This window comes from Arachis duranensis, chromosome 9, assembly GCF_000817695.3.
Source record: "Arachis duranensis cultivar V14167 chromosome 9, aradu.V14167.gnm2.J7QH, whole genome shotgun sequence".
Taxonomy (NCBI): domain Eukaryota; kingdom Viridiplantae; phylum Streptophyta; class Magnoliopsida; order Fabales; family Fabaceae; genus Arachis; species Arachis duranensis.
Window position 1 is genome coordinate 5,895,181 of NC_029780.3, and position 18,577 is coordinate 5,913,757.

Here is an 18,577-nt window from a genome sequence, read left to right on the forward strand (position 1 = left end):
AGTCAAGATAAGAAATATTATTTAAATAAAATTTATAGATCAAACTCCTCTCAGTATCTGTCCTGAAGAAAATGTTAGTTAGAAACTAACTTTGTTTTTTTCAACTAATAATTTGTGAATATTTTTCTTTTTATTTTAGATTTCTTTTTTCTCATAACAAAAACCTAATCTTTGTTCAGTATTTTGTTCACTAATTATTAGTAAAAAAAAAAAATAAATTCCTAGCAAAAACCAAAGAAAAATATCACTATGATTTAAAACTTATTAAGTAGTAGGTTAGTTTGATATTATAAACTATAAGTACGTACCCGTAAGTGCTTGAATCAAAGCCAGATAAATTTGCTGCTTGAAAGAGAGCATGCTTCCACTTTTCCAACATCTCATGAGAGTGCTTAGAACTCTTCTCATGCATGGCAAACGCTGCATGATAGCTTCCCTTCTGCCTCCGAACATGCGAAGGATCCACTCTATAGAACACAGGAATAACATGTTGTCCTCCATTCTTCTTGTTGCACTCCATGATCTCAACGATCTCATTCAAGCACCACGTCGAAGCAGCATAGTCTTCTGAGAAGATAACAAGGAGAACAATGGAGTCTTTGATGGCCTGGACAAGTGATGTCCAAACCTCTTCTCCTTTCTCAAGCCTGTTGTCTATGTAAGTTTCGATTTGGTTTCGGCGCAAAGCTGCATGGAGATGGCTTGTGAAGTTTTCGCGGGTGTCCTCGCCTCTAAAACTGATGAACACATCGTATTTCTTGAGATCATCAGAAATTAGAGAAGAGGATGAATAATAAGGATCCACAAAAACCATCTTTAGTTTGTTCTTGGTAAATTAAAGTTAGGTTTCTCTCAAAGTCTATTTTGCTCGATTTTACGTTTGTATCAAATGTTTTTATCCTGGTTCATATATATATATAAAAGAAAAAGAACCTGTTCTTCTCCGTGGGAATCAATGAAGTGGAGCATTATTTATGTGTAATATTTTATAATACTTTATTTTATGAACTAAATTTTGAATTGATTCACTTATTCATGTCGAAATTAAAGCTTTTTAGTGAGAAACCATTATCAAATTAGAGGTTTAATTTACACGTTTGCTAATTTTCTACAGGTCCCAATATTGGTCAATAATAATCAATTCAGAATTATTCTCCGATCCTGTTGTTGCACATTAGGGTTCATGAGTGCAAATGGAGACAACACCTTTATATTTGAACCGCGGTTAGCCTGATGTTATTATGATGACGTCACCGGATGATGTTATCTTACAAATTAAAGTACATTATTGTTAAGGAAAAATATAGGTAACCAACAATATTTTTGAATAATATGAATTAATAAGGTTAAAAGAGTAAATTAATCTTAAATTTAATTAGTAGCATTAAATTAGAATATAATGTATTTTTATTTGATTGGTGGTTGTTCATATTATTCAAGATGATCATTCCCCAATTGTTAAAAGATATATTCCAACGTTTAATTTAAATAAACAATATCTACCAAACCCGTCTCGTTTTACTTGGTAATAAATTAATAAAACTGAGATTCTCTCTTCTTTTTTGGCCTTCTAGCTATAGGATTTATACTTGTGGCTCAGGGATGTCTGTGTGTTTTTTTTTATATATATATATATATTTTTTCATTTAATGTTAGTTTCTTGCTTAGTACTTGTTACGTTAATTTGGAAAGTCCCGTTAATTAAGTGTCCTTTGCTTATGTTGATTCGTGTAGAAGTTTATTTTAAAAACTAAGATGCTACCCGATCCTAATTGATCCTTGAATTCAAATCCGCATCAGAAATTGGCTTAACTAGATACTATATAAATGGGCTCGACAAAAACCTTGTATAGCTTCTTCGATTTCTCGATAAAAAAAAATATGACCAACAGTAGTCTTTTAAATATCAAATAATCTACTATAAATTTGTGTATAAATACATATATCACTTAATTTATTTTTAATATGTATTTTATATTTTAAAATTTATATTTTAAGATTTATTCTGTACAAGTGATTATTTTATGTATACGTAATATAATTGTTGTTATAATTATATTTAGTTATCGTAAAATATGAGTAGGTTTCAAAATATCTAATTACAAATTAAAATACTAAAATAATAATTTAAATAATAATGTATAAATTAAAATTTAATTTTTTATATTTCATATTTTGAAACCTTGACAATATAATTAAAATGTCTTTTTTTGTATATGTCGTTAAATAATCATTTAAAACTCAACTTTCATACAAATTAGCTTTTGATGATATTCATAGTTGAAAAAGTTCATTCAATTAGTGTAGTTATTATGAAAAAAACTAAAGCTAATTTTAAAAAAAGAAACACAAATGGATAGATAATATTCTTTCGAATCGATCTCTAAGAAAGAACACCAATCTTATTTAAATTTGAAAATTGATCATTATAATAGACATCTAATATGAAGTTTTCAAATTGGCTATCAAGTATCGAAAGTTGAATAAAAAATTATTGTGGAGTCAAATTTAATAATTTAGTGAAGGCAAATAAATATTATTATTATATACTACTTAATAAAATTTCAAATTGTAGTGGGGGCGCTTGCCCCCACACCCACATGAGTGGATCCGTCCCTGGGGCGATGCAATGAGAAATCCGTCCAGCGCTACGGAAGATACTCGGCGATAGCTAGTGAGAGATGAGAAGAGAAAAAGAAGGTTTTCTAAAATAAAATTAGGATTAGTTGGTGTAGTACTCTTTTTGTTTAACGAATTTTTTAATTTTAAAATTAATTTTACGTTTTTTCTAATCTGTTATTCGCATTATATACAATATGTGTTGTTTTTTTATACTTTCTCTAATACAAAATAATTATATATAGGTTAGCATCTTAAGCGGAATTAGATTCAAAATAATTATATATATATATAACGATCATTCAAAATATTCTCCCGTCCAAATGGTAAATAATCTTTTATAATTCTTTGTTCACAATCAGCAGAATCAGATGTAAAGTTAAGGACCCAGCTTAACTAGAAACACCAATTTTTGTTCACTTTTGTGTTTCCATTTCATGCTCTTTACTCGCAGTTTCCCGGTCACTATCGTTCTGGTTAAAATGCTTATTAATTGTTTTCCGGAAAGTTACTTTTTAGGTCCTTGTTCACATAATGTAAATTTGACATTAACCCTATGATAAAAATAGTTCAATTAACAGATGATAAAGAAGAAGGGAACAAAAAAAAAGGAAAAGACCAATCCGTTAAACAATTATAAAATGGTAACGCATAAAATGAATAAATAAATAAAGTATTCAAAAAACCATAAGACTATCATGTATCAAAAGGTTAAGAACAAAAACTTATATATGCGTGTGTTTTATAATACAGTTATTTATAATTTGATTATTTTCAAATAAAACTGAAATAATTTGGATTACGACGTATAAGAAAGTGTTCAATTCCTAACTTATTTATTCTTAGAACTAACAAGAATTTGAAACTTGAGTTTTGATGGCTTGAATTTGTGTATAATATTAGTTCTAATATCATATAGAAATTAAGTGGGCATAATTTAATTTTAAGAACCAATTCATGAGATAAAAATTGTTTAAAACGTATAAAAAATTAATATATACACGTGCAAATAAAGGGACTCACTCCAATTTTAATAGAATTCTGTTAATTTTTAGTTAAAATTAAAGTAACTGAGCTTAATTTTTATCCCTCAATAGCCAGCTCACTTTCAAAATGTTTTATATTAATTAACATAAGAAAAAATATAGAATACTAATATATTATCTGTTAATTTATTGTCAATAATAATTAATATTAAAAACACTTTTTCTAAAAGATACATATATAAGGAAATATATTCAGGAGACACATTTATAAAGATATTTTTATTAGATACCGTCATAAAAAAGATATTTTTATTAGATATATTTACAAAAATACTTCTATTAAATACAACTATAAGTAAAAATTGACAAAAATTAGTAGAATTCTTAATGGTCATGTAACGAGATTGTTAACATAATAACATGCAGTTGTATTGTGTGTGAGTTGGATTACAGTATAAAAGTAATAAATTATTGTGTACTCACCAAAATATATAAATTTTAATATATAAATAAGCTGTTGGTATCAATATGAGAAGTGATATATAGTCTTGGCACACTAGGTTTGGGATTTAAACTGGACTCGGAAATTGTACAAATTAATTAAATGGATAAACAAACTATCACGCAAAATGGAAACGAGCATATGCACATACATACTACACACGGTATTGACACTGAAATAAGGAATGTAAAATAATATACCAAAGGTTGCATAAATTCCATTGTTAGAAGATTCTCAGAGTTAAAAAATAAAAAAATATTCTGAATAGCATTAAGTTAAGCTATACCAATCCGAGATAATATTCTTGTAATGTCTCTGTCACAATTTTGAAGGAATCCAATAAAATAGACATTTTTTTTGCTTTGGAATACGAGAACATGTGGTAAAAAGGTAATAGGAACAAGGCGAAGTTTCATATGTGGTAACATACTATTTGTGGTCCAAAACCTTTGAATTAAAAATTAAAAAAAAAATTTTGAAGGTTCAACTCGATTCAAGAACTTATTGAAATGCCAGTTTCTCATGCTACAAGGAAAGCGGGGATTAGTAGCAGTTTTATTAAAGTTGGCCTGTTTGTTGGATTTTAAAATTCTACAGTTTGACCTATATAATTAAATAGACTTTATAAATATCCACGATTTTATTTAATAAACAAAAATAAATCGAGCCTAATTGGGTTTAATAATTAATATTTGACATGCATGCATAGCTCCTCTCCTTTTTCTTTTTCATTTCTCTTTTTTTTTTAATAATTAATATTTGGTTCTAAAATAGAGAGGTTATAAAATTATAACCAAAAGTTAAAGTGAAAAAAAAAAAAGGGGTCAAAATCAAAAGTAACAAGATAATGGAGCACACTAATCTATCAAATATTTGTTTTTGAGTCTACACTAGTCTATCAAATTGAAATGGACTAATAGCACTAGCCTGCCTTGATTATGGAAATTGGCCGAGGCCCCAAGCCCAACAGAATATGCAGCAATTCACGATCCCCTCTACTCAGCATGGCGTCTTCTACCTCTGGCCATTAACAGCAAGCTCAAGCTTTTGTTTCTTTCATTGTTATTCATATAGATAGGGCAGCATTTTTTGTTTTCTCTTTTCGGTTTTGCAGCAGCGTGTATGGAATAGTCTGTGATAAATATGACGAAAGTGAAATATCCGCAATTACGACAATCATAACCATGATCACATTTATAAATGCAGCTGCAATTTAAACCCTAATAGGATCCATCCAAACTAGCTGCTATCTTTAGAAATATAATTGGGAGACAAATAGAAAATAACAAATAGAAAGAGAGAATAGTATCTTTAGAAATATAACTGAGAAGCACTGACACAAAAAAAAAAAACTGGGAAGCACACTTTCTTTATATATATATAAAGAAAAAAGAAGATACTAACATAATACAATATTAGCTAGAATATTCAGTCCTAGGTTATTAATAAAAGGAATGTAATCAAAATATGTACCTTTAAACTGAAATTGCTCATAAGAATTAATTGTAAATGGACTACACACTGTACCCCAATTTGCTCTCCACGCTAAGAGATCGGAGAGCCTCCATCAAATTGAATGTGCAAAAGTTGTTCAAGTTTTTTCCTGTTCATTTTTTTGTTTTAAAGAGGAAAATATTATTAGCATATCTTAGCTAAAGCATGCATAAATTAGATTAAACTTATTTGTTTACCACTCACTTATATATAGTAACCAATTAATTAATTAAAGAAAAGATTACCTCAAGTTTTCTACTGATTCAACTTCCATTAAGCTATGCTTAAATTTCTTAGCTGGAGGAACTAGTTCTTCCCCTGCATCATCAGATTCCAAGCCCTTTTCTTCTAGCTCGAAAACTTGCCTGCTTCTCTTGAACCTGCACCCTCTTGAATCCTTCTCCATGTTTGTGTATATCCAACGGATGCCACATTCTTTTATCACCACTTCCTCCTTGTTTGGTAGCCGAGCAAAGAACTTAACTTCCAGATTTGCATTATTGTCATCATCATCAATAGCCTTTCTTCCTCTGATTATTTCCATTATCTGCTTACAGCATTGCGAATCATACCACAATAGCACATGATCCGACAAAAGATTCATCTGAAATCCAATGTAAACACAGTTTCTCCACCTCAGTGAGCACGAACTTGCTTTATGGATCCTCTGAACCCAACTTGTTTCCAAGTAACATTCAAAGCCAAAACTCATTTCAATGTCACCCTTATCACATGGTTGTACCGGAGGAACAACCAAGTAGAAAATGAAACCAGAGAAATTGGAACTTAGTGGCAATTGAATGCTGATGGAATTTTGTGAAGAGCAATGATGGAACAAGTCATCAAGTTTACTTCCTCTAATTGGCAGGAAATAACAAACCTTGCCAACACTGACGTCATGCTCACTAAGAAAACTATCACCGTAATCATCAATGAATTCTTCATTTCTGTTTTCTTCTAATCTTGGTGATTGTTGTTGTGCTTCAGCCCTAACAATGGAATCCTTCAAAATGGTAAAGCATGACTCTTCCTCCAACTTCACACAGTTCAGGAATGCAAAAGTAGTACCCTGCTGTCTTTTTAATTGTTCTCTCGAACTTGATACTGTCCTCAAAGATTTGCAATCCCAGGCCTTAAAAGCTTGAAGGGAAGGTGGAAGCTCTGGCACAAGTTGTAACCTTTCACAATGACAAATAAAAAGAAGTTTGAGCCGCGGAAAATTCTTAATGCTTTCTGGAAAGGTCATGATATTAGTGTCATGAATGGTTATCAACAACAATGATGATAACAAAGAGATGTTGTCTGGGAGTTCAGTTAAACTTGGACATCTATCAAATTTCAGTTCTTTTAGATAATGGAACATAGGGCTGGGTAGGATTGTGCTTAAGGTGGCCACTGTGTCACATTCATGATTATCAGGGTCTGAAAGAATGATTTGATTGGTGAACTTTTCTGGAAGATCCATGAGGAGATCATTGATGGGAAATGAGAAGTTATCAAGATTTTGAAGATGCACAATTGATGAAGGTAGTTGTTTCAAGGCAGTTGACCTCAAATGCAGATTGATATGAGAATTATCTTTTGAAATTGGGATAGAGAATTCCTGCAGATTTGGGCAATTATAAGCAACGACATCTCTAAGAGATGGTGAACAAGTGGTGCAAGAAAGGCTCTTAAGTTCTGTGCATCCAAACACACATAACCCTGAAAGCTTTGGAAGAGATAAAATAGAAGGGTGAAGATGAGTTAATTTGTCACAACCATTCACCCACACTTCTTTTAGATTTGGGGCACCGGACAAATCTGGACACTCTATCATTTGTTTTGAGCTAGCCAGATAAATTAGCTCCAAACTTGGAAAATTCTGCAATAGCATATAATGGATCAAGTAAGTTAATTAGGAAACTCTGAATAGATAAAATTATTCTTGTATAATCACATAAGTTTTAATTATTCTCTTTCTTAAGGAAAAAGAAAATACCAGGGGCTCATCCCAAAGCTTTTCAAGATCACTATATGGCATGGAGAGTTCAACAAGCTTGCTAGGCCAAGAAGTGGTTGACAGAGATTTTAATGGACATCCATCCCATTGGATATATCTCAAGTCATTCGGCAACTCCAGATTTGTTGAAAGACTCAATGTATAATCAACTCTCTTTTGTCCATAGCCATTGTTGTTAGCAAAAGCAAGTAACCTTAGCTTTGGCATCTTTCTAAGTGCATCGGAGCTTATACATATTTCTGTCCGCTCAGTCATATCCAAATATATGGTTTCAATTGTAGCAGACCCCTGACAGATAAATATAATAATAATCAATGTTAGTGTAACTAATTTTTCATTATTATATAGGCTATATATTTTATTAAAAAAACATTTGTTCTATTAAAATGTCATTCACTTACTTCATCATTTTTTAATATGTTGCAAATTTCATCTGGGTGCCACACTCTGCTACGCTTTCCAGGATTCTTGAGAGATTCTTCGCACACAATTTTGTGACCCATTTCCTGTATCAAGTCATGCATTTGTATGCTTTATTTTTCGAAAAACATGTTCTATTAAAATGTCATTCACTTACTTTATCATTTTTTAATATGTCGCAAATTTCATCTGGGTGCCACACTCTGCTACGCTTTCCAGGGTTCTTGAGAGATTCTTCGCATACAATTTTGTGACCCATTTCCTGTAACAAGTCATGCATTTGTATGCTTTTATTGGTAGCTATTGATATAAGAGCCTTGTCTAAAAGGTTTCTTATTCCAATATCTGCAAAGAAGCCACACTCATTCAATATTCTTATCACTTTTTCTTTCTCTTCTCCTTTAAAAAAGCATGCAATATCTAGAAAGATATCCTTCTCTGTATCATCTAATTCATTGAAGCTCAACCTCAACACCTTCTGAATATCTGCATTAGGAATCCTCTTTAGTTTTGTCAATGCATTGTCCCATTCCTTTTCAGTTTTGGAATGAAGAAATGATCCCAAAACTTTCAATGCTAAAGGATTTCCTCTGGCATAAGCAAGTGCCCTTTTTGATAGATCCCAGTACCCGTTCTCAGGAGGATGGTTTCTGTTGAAGGCATTCAAGCTAAACAGTTTGAGAGAGTTCTCCTCATTCATTTCCATGACTTCATGGATGTGATCAACTGATCTACTCAGAAAAACATGCTTATCTCTAGTGGTAACAATAACTTTGCTACCAAGTCCAAGATAATCTTGTCCCACTCCAAGCAAATTTTCTAAAAACTCAGAAGTATTCACATCATCTAGCACTATAAAAACTTTCTTACGCCTCAATCTTCGGATTATAGCAGAAGACACAATCTTTGGAGTGGTAATATGAACATGTTCGTGCAGCAACTCAGAAAGAAGTCTATTGAAAATGTAGTTGAGGCCATGCCTTGAAGATTCTTCTCTTACATTGGCCAAGAAACAACTACCTTCGTACTTGGGAGAGAACTCTTGAAAAATAGCAGCTGCAATAGTTGTTTTTCCTATGCCGCCCATGCCCCAGATTCCAATGGTTCGAACTTCCTTTGAGTGGGACAATACAGATTCAATGCATGCATAATTTTGATCATGTATAAAAGGGCTCCTGAGTTCATTTGTATATTTCTGATCCAATTTCCGAACAATCATTTGGACTATACCTTCAATGAGGTCAGATTCAGTCCTGGCATGTGTAATTTAACCCAAAAAAGTTAAAATGTATTCACACCAAAAAAGAGGAGATTGAGCAAATGGCAATAAAACCAATTAATTAATAAAGATAGGAAAGCGTAACAGACATAGTATAAATGTATAACTAAGGTTCGGTAAAAGTATCTTCTTGTGAGGACGAGGCTTAACAAGGTAACACGTATCCTATTTATTTGGGTTAAATAAATTAATTGAACCAATATCAATGCATATATTAATTCAAGAAAATTATTCTAAAGGACCGCTAGGAGGATTTAATTATTAAAAAGGACTTTTAATACTAAAATTATTAAGAAAGATCAAATTTTTTATAATATTAAAAAAAACGAATCAAATTTTTTTATAATATTTAAGAAAACGAATCAAATCTTTTTAAAAGGAGATAAATATATTTTTAATTATTTTTTATTTATTTTTTATAATCTTTATGTTGATAAATTTTATTTTTCTTAAAATTTTAGTAATTTTTATTAATTATTTATTTATTTTTTTTATTTTTATGATCTTTACCTAACGAAAAAAAAGACAAAAGATCATAAAAGTAATAAATAAATAATAAAAATTACCAAAATTTTAGAAAAAATAAAAATTTTTAATATAAAAATTATAAAAAATAAATAAAAAAATAGTTAAGAATCAATATATTAATAATTAAATCTCTCTAACAATCTTGTAGAGTAGTTCTTTTTAAATTAAATAACTAATTAATCCCAAGTGAATATTCATAAATATCTTCGTTACATTGTAAATCAAATAGCATATATTAAAGATTATACAAGATAAATAAAAAATACTTAAGAATATATTTATCTTCTTATAAAAAAATTTAGTTCTTCTTCTTAAATATTATAAAAAGATTTGGTCCTTCTTAATAATTTTGGTATTAAAGGTCATTTTTAATAATTAAGTCTTCCTAACGATCTTTTAGAGTATTTTTTTCCAAAATATTACATATTTATTAAATAAGACTAGTTAATCTCAATCCAAAAATCCTAATCAACTCACTAATTAAATTAGCAAGAGATTAGAGTCAACGGAAATAATATTAACCAACAACTCTAGATCACCAATCTAAATTGGGTATTAATGACTCAAGATTACCCAATTTCTCTTTCCAAGCCAAGAATACTCAAGAACTGCTCTAACATCCAAACAAACATTTTGTCAAACACTTGAAAGGCATAAAAGGGAAATATTATAAATTGCAAGAATAATAAAATATACAAATTACCAATTACAAGAAAAGTAAAATCAATAACTCAATTCAACACTAAAAGGAACATAAAACATCAATTGCATTAAAGGAAAAGCCAAATCCAACAATAGTGTCCATATACTAAAAAGAGGAACAAAAAGGGAAATTAACAAGGAAACTAAGAGAATTAAACTACTAGAGCATGAAAATGTAAAGTAAACAAGATGAGATCAAGAAATTGAACCTAGATCTAGAATGCCATTGATCTAAGAACCCTAATTCTAGAGAGAAGAGGGAGCTTCTCTCTCTAGAAAACTAACTACATGATACCTAATCTACACTAAGTGCTCCCCCCTTGTTCCCTCTTGAATTCTGCATGAAATACCCTCAGAAACGAGTTGGATTTGGGCCTGGGAAGCTCAGAAATTGCCCCCAGTATTTTCACTTTAATGAGGTCACGTGATCAGCGTCACGCGTGCGCGTGGGTGACGTGTGCGTGTCGCTGGACACAATCCCTCCACACACGTATGCGTGGGTGACGCATGCGCGTGGTTCGCAAATCTTCAACTCACGCGTACGCGTGGATGACATATGCGCGTGGCCCTCAATTCTCTAAATACTCATTTCTTCATGATTTCTCTACTTTGCATGCTTTTCTTTTCACTTCTTCCATCCAATACTTGTCTTATAAACTTGAAATTACTCAACAAACACATCAAGGTATCGAATGGAATTAAAGTGAATTAAAATTAGCAGATTAAAGGCCTAAAAATAATGTTTTCACCCTTAAGCACAAATTCAAGAAGATTTACAAAATCATGCTATTTTATTGAATAAATGTGGGTAAAAGGTTATAAAATCCTCTAAAATCAATACAAGATAAACCCTACAAATGGGGTTTATCACAAGGTTACTTACAAAACCTTTCTTAGACTCACAGAAAAAACGTTTATATTTGTGTGATATATAAAACAATTATCATATTATCATTAAAGTCCAACTGTTTTAAAGTAAAATTTTCTCTTAATATTTGATTAAATGTTCTTGTATTTAGTACTTTTTTTTGGCACTTCCTCTTAGTTAAAAATATAATCATTATAATTTTTTAGTTATTATTGTTAGGGGTGTTCACAGATCGGATATGGCTGAAATTTTGATCTAATCCGTACTAAACTCATTAGATCAAATTCGATATTCGCACTTTTTATGTTTGGATTAGATATCAAATATATCCATAAAATAAAAATATTAAAAAATTTTATTTTTATAAAAAAAGTCAATAATTTTTTTGTTTACTTTTTTAAACATATTTACTTCTATCTGATTAGAGTCTGGATCCGATTCGATCCAATTCGATCATCTTACATATCAGATACGGATAAATACTGTGGATTTATGGATATGATCTAATCTATAAACACCCCTAACTACTACTATAGGTTCATTGTTGCAAAAGAATACTTTTTTTATTATAAATCATTATTAAATCTTAATTACCATTAAAACAACTTAATTGTCAACAAAGAGATAATACTTATTGGTCTCTGAAATTATGTTCGTATTTCAATCTAATTTCAAAAATTTTGATTTACTCAATCTAGTCTCCCAACTTAATAGTTATAACTCACATTGGTTCCTAATCTTATTTTTGTCACTGTCTCACAAAATCATTAACGACATGTTGAGATGGACTAACGACTGCTACATTATACGTTCTAGCGACTATTTGATGTGACAATTGAAAATTTTTTTTACTTTAATTTTTTTCAACTAAACACTTAAAATTCTAATATGAGTCACGGATACCTAAGTTAAAAAATTAAACTAAGTAAATTGATACTTTAAAAATCATATTAAAGCTCGAATATAACTTCAAAACAGAACTTTGACTTATGTAGTGATTAATTTAAATGAGAATCAAATAAATCAAAATTCAACATAATTTTTATCAATGTTTTCAAATTCGAAATTTCTATACCAAAATTAACTAGGATTTCTCTTTAAATTAAAAATTTAATGAAATAATGACTTTAATTATCTTAACCAATATTCTAATTAATTACTTTTATATCTTAAAAAAATTGTATATAAGAAGAAAATAATTATTTTGTCTACTTTAATAAATAGTTATTTTACTAAAATAAAAGAAACTATTTTTTTAGAATTTTTTAAAAACTAATTAATATTATATATATTTTGTTACACTACATTTAGTTATAAAAATTTTATTTATTTCTAATGCTTATATTAAAAATAAAAAAAATTAAATTAGTGAATCTTAATCTATCATTAAACACTAGATACGCGTGGTTTCGTTTCCGAGCTGGAGAGCTCCCCGCGACTCACGCCGGTTCCACTCCGAGGTGGACGGTCCCTTCCACGGTGGCACCTCCTCCACCTGGCCCCATTCTTTGGATGGTGCATGTGCTGCTCTGACACCAGTCGTCACCTATCGATTTGGGCTCTTCTCATTTTTTATTATTTTTAAAAAGAAAATTTTTGAGAAATTTAATAATATGTGATGAGAAACACCGAATAAATTATACAAAATCAATTAAAACACAACATGAAAACATCTTTAGCAAAAGATGAAATAGTAGGCGGCTTTATCTGAGTGGTCACCTACTAAAAATGGAAATAATGAATATATTAGATGTTCAATTCAATAGGTATGCAGATGATTATATTGATTCTTAGTTGGATGATGGTTATTTCTATTGATTCGGTTTATTTATGGACGGTTACCAATGATTGGATGTTCAATTCACTAGGTGTGCGATGGTTATCCTAATGTTAAGGTTTAGGAGGTAATTTGGAGTGGAGTATTTTTTTACTTTTTTTTTGTGACTAGAATATTTTTTTACTTTATTGAGTCAATTCTAGAGACTATTGTTCACATTATTCATAAAAGTCATTGTCTACTATCTATTATCTATTATATCTATTATCTATTATATATTATTAATTTTAAAGCCAAAATGTGCCACATGTCACTCTCTCATTGCAATTGAAATCAAATCTTTTTCTCCAAAATTAAAAAATTCTCCCCTCTTCTCTCTTACTTTTTCTATCTCTCTCATTCCTTCCCTCACTCTATCTCTCTTATATATCATTATCAATAACTAATTATTAATTTGACAATCAAAATATACAACATAACATTCTCTAATTGTATTTAAATTAAATTAAAATTAAAATACTAAAATTGAAATATAGCTATATTATATATTATATTTATATATTACTAACTAATTTAATAACTAAAATGTGTCACATGACACTCTTTTATTAAAATTTAGAGAAAATATTTTTCTCCAAAATTAGTAAACATCCTTCTTATATTTTCATATCTACCTCTCTTTTTTTTTCTATTTCTCTCTATCTTTTCCACTCTATATATAATTTATAATTCATATTTTATATTAGTAATTTGACAAATCAAAATGTGTCACCAGATATTTTCATTATNTATTTTTACTTCTTTTTTTAAATATTTATTACATATAATTTAAAAAAATTACTAATATTGTGATTAAAAGTTAGAATCAAGATTCAATTGTCTTAAAAAAATGAGTTAATTTTATAACTATCAATATAAAATTTTTTATGTTAATATCTAATTATATTTTTATACATATAGAAAAAAATATTATTTTTAAATAGCAAGCATAAAAATTAACTATTTCTATTTGTCCAACAAATTTAATACCTAATCAAATATAAAAATATACACGTTAAATTCTTTTAAATTTTAGATAACGAATGTTAAAATTAAGTAAAAAAATTAAACTCTTTCATTTGAAAGTAATAACTAATAAAAAATTTATTATTTAATTTTGTTTAAGACTCTGGTCTTTTTAGCCGACGGAGACTTTTGTCCTTTACGACTATTTTATAAAAGTAGTTTAATGTTATAAATTTTTTGTGTCATAATCTATAATACCAGGACCTACGTAATTTTAAAAAATTTATATTCCTGTAATAGTATTACGGATAAAAATACTAGTAATAAACTGATTTTTGTACAAATAATAAAATGAACTATAATTTATAATTTAAGCCAATATTTTAGACTAGTTCTACTACATTTTTCTTTTTAGAATTGGACTTTTTTTAGTTAGATTATTTTAATTCAGATAACTAAAATATTATAATAGCCTTAAATTATTTTAAGACTAGAAAAATTAAGGGAAAAAAGAAGAAATAATAAAACAAAAAAATAGAAAAATAAAAATTTAAAAAAAGCATATAACAAATTGATTGCTTTAATAACTAAAAATAATACCTAATTTATAAAAAAATTTAAAATTAATATTTAATTAAAAATAAAAATAATTCATTTTTAAATATTTAAAATTTATTATAAAAAATAAATTAGATAAAAATGAGCGCAATCAACTTCTATTTTAACTTCTGAAATCCAAAATCAGAAGATGATGAATGGTCCAATGACTTCAAACCCAATTTTAAGGATTTCAGTTTTTTGGTTCATTTTCAGATTGTTGCAGTAATTATATTTTATTAGTTTTGGATTGAACAAAAATTTCTTTAATGGAATCTTGATGGTTAAAATTTTTTTTAGCAGTAAGCCAGTAATATAGACAATACTATTTTAGGATTGCTGATTTTTTTTATTATTTGTAAGTAGTTTTTATAATTTTTGTTTGGATTTATATTTTTTTTTGCAACCTTGAGATAAAGTTGTTTTGAAGGATAGAGTAATGATACGATTAGTATTGGTTTACCCAATTAAAAAACTATACTATAAATAAGAGTATGATATAATAATATAAGATATCCATAATCTAACAAAAAAATTATATTTTTTCTCTTTTGACTCTAATTCTAAAAATTTTTCTTCCATTCTTTCTAATTTCTTTCTAATTCTTAGTACAAATCCGTATCAAAATGGCTAAATAATCCCTCAAATTTTACCCATTACTCAAATCAGTCCTTTAAATTTTCAACAATCAAATTAACTCTCAAATTTTCTACCTTTAACCACGTTTATTTTTACTCAGTTTTATCTATACTCCATTATTTATTTTTTACTCATTTATGGAAATTTTATTTGTATTTGTGGTGTCCACAACAATTCAGTAGTTATATTTTAAATCTATTATAAGATTTTTAAATAAATTAAAAATCCTTACAAATCTTTAAATTGTTTTCAATTTCCTCCAAGGTGTATCTAATGGTTGATTACTCTAATAAAAAGTTATATAAAATGTGTATAAATATATTCAGAAATACATAAAACTAATTTGATAGTTAATTTTTAATACTTATAGAGTATTTTTAGTTTTTATAATGAAATCTATTATGATTTTAATGTAATTATATTGTGTTCAAAATATTTAAATCAATATCATATTATAATTACTGCCTGTTTGTGGTACTGATGAGTACACTGACCCTCAAACATTACAACATTGTGACCACAATCATGGTTGAGGTCTAAGATTAATTTAGAACATTAATTAAATTTTTAGGAAAATGGTGAAACTGATGCCGTTAAGAAGAGTACAGGCTATCAGTGGAGGGCCGGGGAGGATTAGATTAAAAAATGTCGGAAAAAAAACCAGTTTAAAGTAGTTTAACTTTTATTTGTATTTTTAATTACTAATTATTTTATTTTGTATTTTTTAATTATTATTAAAATAATTAAAAAAGATTAGATATCATAAATATGTCATTATAAATATTACATATATATATAAAATTATAAATATTAATTAAATGAGATCATTCTCTATATTGTATTAGCGTTAGATAAATAAATATACTATCCTAGCTATCTTAATGGCTGTATACATCAAGTAGTATATATTTTATATTTGTTGCGTATGTACGTGCTTAAGTTTATGATAACGCTAATTAAAAATATTATAGGCCAGGTGTAGAGGAGAGGATTGGACAAAAATATTATTATAACTCTATTTTAACGGTGGAAATACATGGAACTTCTTAATCTTAATTATTAAAGAGTATATAATTATATATTATTGATGTTTAAATTTGTGCTCGACCCTAGATAGCCCCTTACCAATGCAACAAGAACCCTTTTGTTCTGATCTTCTGTTTTGGTGTGTTAGTAAGTAGCTTGTTAAAACATGCATGTAGATAATAACAATTATAAAGATGGAATATGTTGGCATATATATTTAAAATATTATATATTAATATTTAAATATATAATATCTTAAATATATCAAGTGCTATTGCAGTATTGCTATTATGTTATCTATCAGCATAACGAAGAGTGTTAATTTATAAATCAAGAATATAATATAATTCAATTATAATAATGAATCAATATAATATCAAACTAAATAAATTTAAATATATTCAAATATATTTATTTGATTTATTTATGAATAAATATAGATTTTAGTTACTTTTTTAAAGTAAGTATTTTATTCAATTTTGTATTATTTAAATAAAAAATAATTTAAGAAGACTGATAATATCATCCCTAAAACATTAGTTGCTTAATTTAACGAAAAAATTTAGGAGGCCAGTATTTTTATTAAAATTTGGTCAATACTTAACCAACAAAAGAAAAATGAAGAATCACATACTATTGGATGAAATCTTACACTATTAAAAATATCAATAATGACTAAATTAATAGTTACAAATCACAAAATTTGCTGTCTCTAACACTCTTTTCTAACTTAGACATAAATTATTAACAAAAGCACCCTAATTAATAATTAGTTAAAAAAATTTATAAGTAAATAATTTTTAATCAGTCAATTTTAAATAATTATAATTAATAATTATTAATTTTATATTTTTAACAAATAAAATTTAAATAATTATTAATTAATGATAATTAATTAATATAAAATACAATTCAAAAATAATTGTTGACTTGTTATTAGCTATATTCCTGTTAATTATTTAGGGGGATTGTTAGTTAAATTACAGTGAATTTATTTTACCTGCTATGGTGAGGTTGATATTCGAAGCCGGAGATATTGGCTGCATGGAAGAGTGCCTTCCTCCACTGGCGCACAAGGCGATAATTCAAATTTCTGTCATAATCCGCGAACACATTGTAGTAGCTTCCAGTCTGCTTCCGAACATGTGTGGGTTCGATCCTGTAAAACACAGGAATAATACGGTGGTGTCCCTTTTCCATCATGTTTGTGAGTTCTATGATCTCAGCAAGCTCGCGCAAGCACCACTTTGAAGACGCATAGTGTTCTGAGAAGATGACCAGATACACGGACGAGTCTCTTATGGCTTGCACCAGTTCTTCCCAGATCTCACCACCTTTCTCAATTCTGTAATCTATGAATGTTTCGATTTGATTTCTGCACAGAGCAGAGTGAAGGTGGCTGGTGAAGCCGTTACGAGTGTCTTTACCGTTGAAGCTGATAAAAACATCGTACTTCGTGAGAGGTGGAGGTGTAGGAGGAGAATAAACATCAGAAAAGGCCATTTTTCTTTTTTGTTTTTGTTTGTGTCTGGTTCAGTGTGGTTTGGTTGTTGTAGTAGCAGAAACCCTCTTGGTTTCATGTATATATAATACATGATATGGTCTGGCGCCTTAATGATCATGAAGTGATGGCCATGCATAAACTTATTGTTATAATTTAACCTTTTATAGAAACAAGACTAATTTATTCTAAACAATTTTAAAGTAATAAAAGTTTGTTAAATATCAAATTGTTTAATCTGATTTTTTAAAACTAAATTTGAGTATTTATTTTAAAATTTTTTATTATACAATAATTAATTTTTTGACGGTATAATTATATCTATTATCTATTATTCTATTATGGAAAAGTATACAAAACCAAGAGGTAATCAACCAAAAAGTAAACAACTTAACTAATTTATAATTAGTTTTAATTAATTTTATTTGTTTTTAATTTATAATATTTGATATTAATTGCTTCTCACCTCAAATTAAAATTCGAAATGATACGTTGAAAAATTAGGGGCGGGGATTACGGGACTCTGTTTTGCAATACAAAAAAATTCAAAAAATATATAAAAAAACATTCATTTAGTATGAAAAAGAAACATTCTGATGCTTAGTAGAAGAAACATCCTAACGTCTAGCATA

General features: G+C 28.3%; 2 protein-coding genes across 2 annotated transcripts in view; both read right to left on the reverse strand.

Annotated features, from left to right (window-relative positions):
- LOC110275603 (disease resistance protein RPV1-like) overlaps nt 1-814 on the reverse strand; it is a 4,640-nt gene extending 3,826 nt beyond the window's left edge. The window contains 1 exon segment of the mRNA XM_052254155.1: nt 309-814. Within this exon segment, the coding sequence (XP_052110115.1) occupies nt 309-814 (506 nt within the window).
- A 4,838-nt stretch (nt 815-5,652) lies between these two features.
- LOC107464284 (disease resistance protein RPV1-like) lies at nt 5,653-17,984 on the reverse strand. Its single transcript, XM_021131767.2, has 5 exons — nt 17,445-17,984; nt 8,181-9,276; nt 7,583-7,891; nt 5,847-7,465; nt 5,653-5,710 (listed from the first exon to the last, which is right to left on the reverse strand). Exons 1-5 carry the CDS (start codon nt 17,945-17,947, stop codon nt 5,653-5,655), a joined length of 3,585 nt encoding a protein of 1,194 aa, XP_020987426.1. The 5' UTR covers nt 17,948-17,984.
- Between the last annotated feature and the right edge of the window lie 593 nt (nt 17,985-18,577).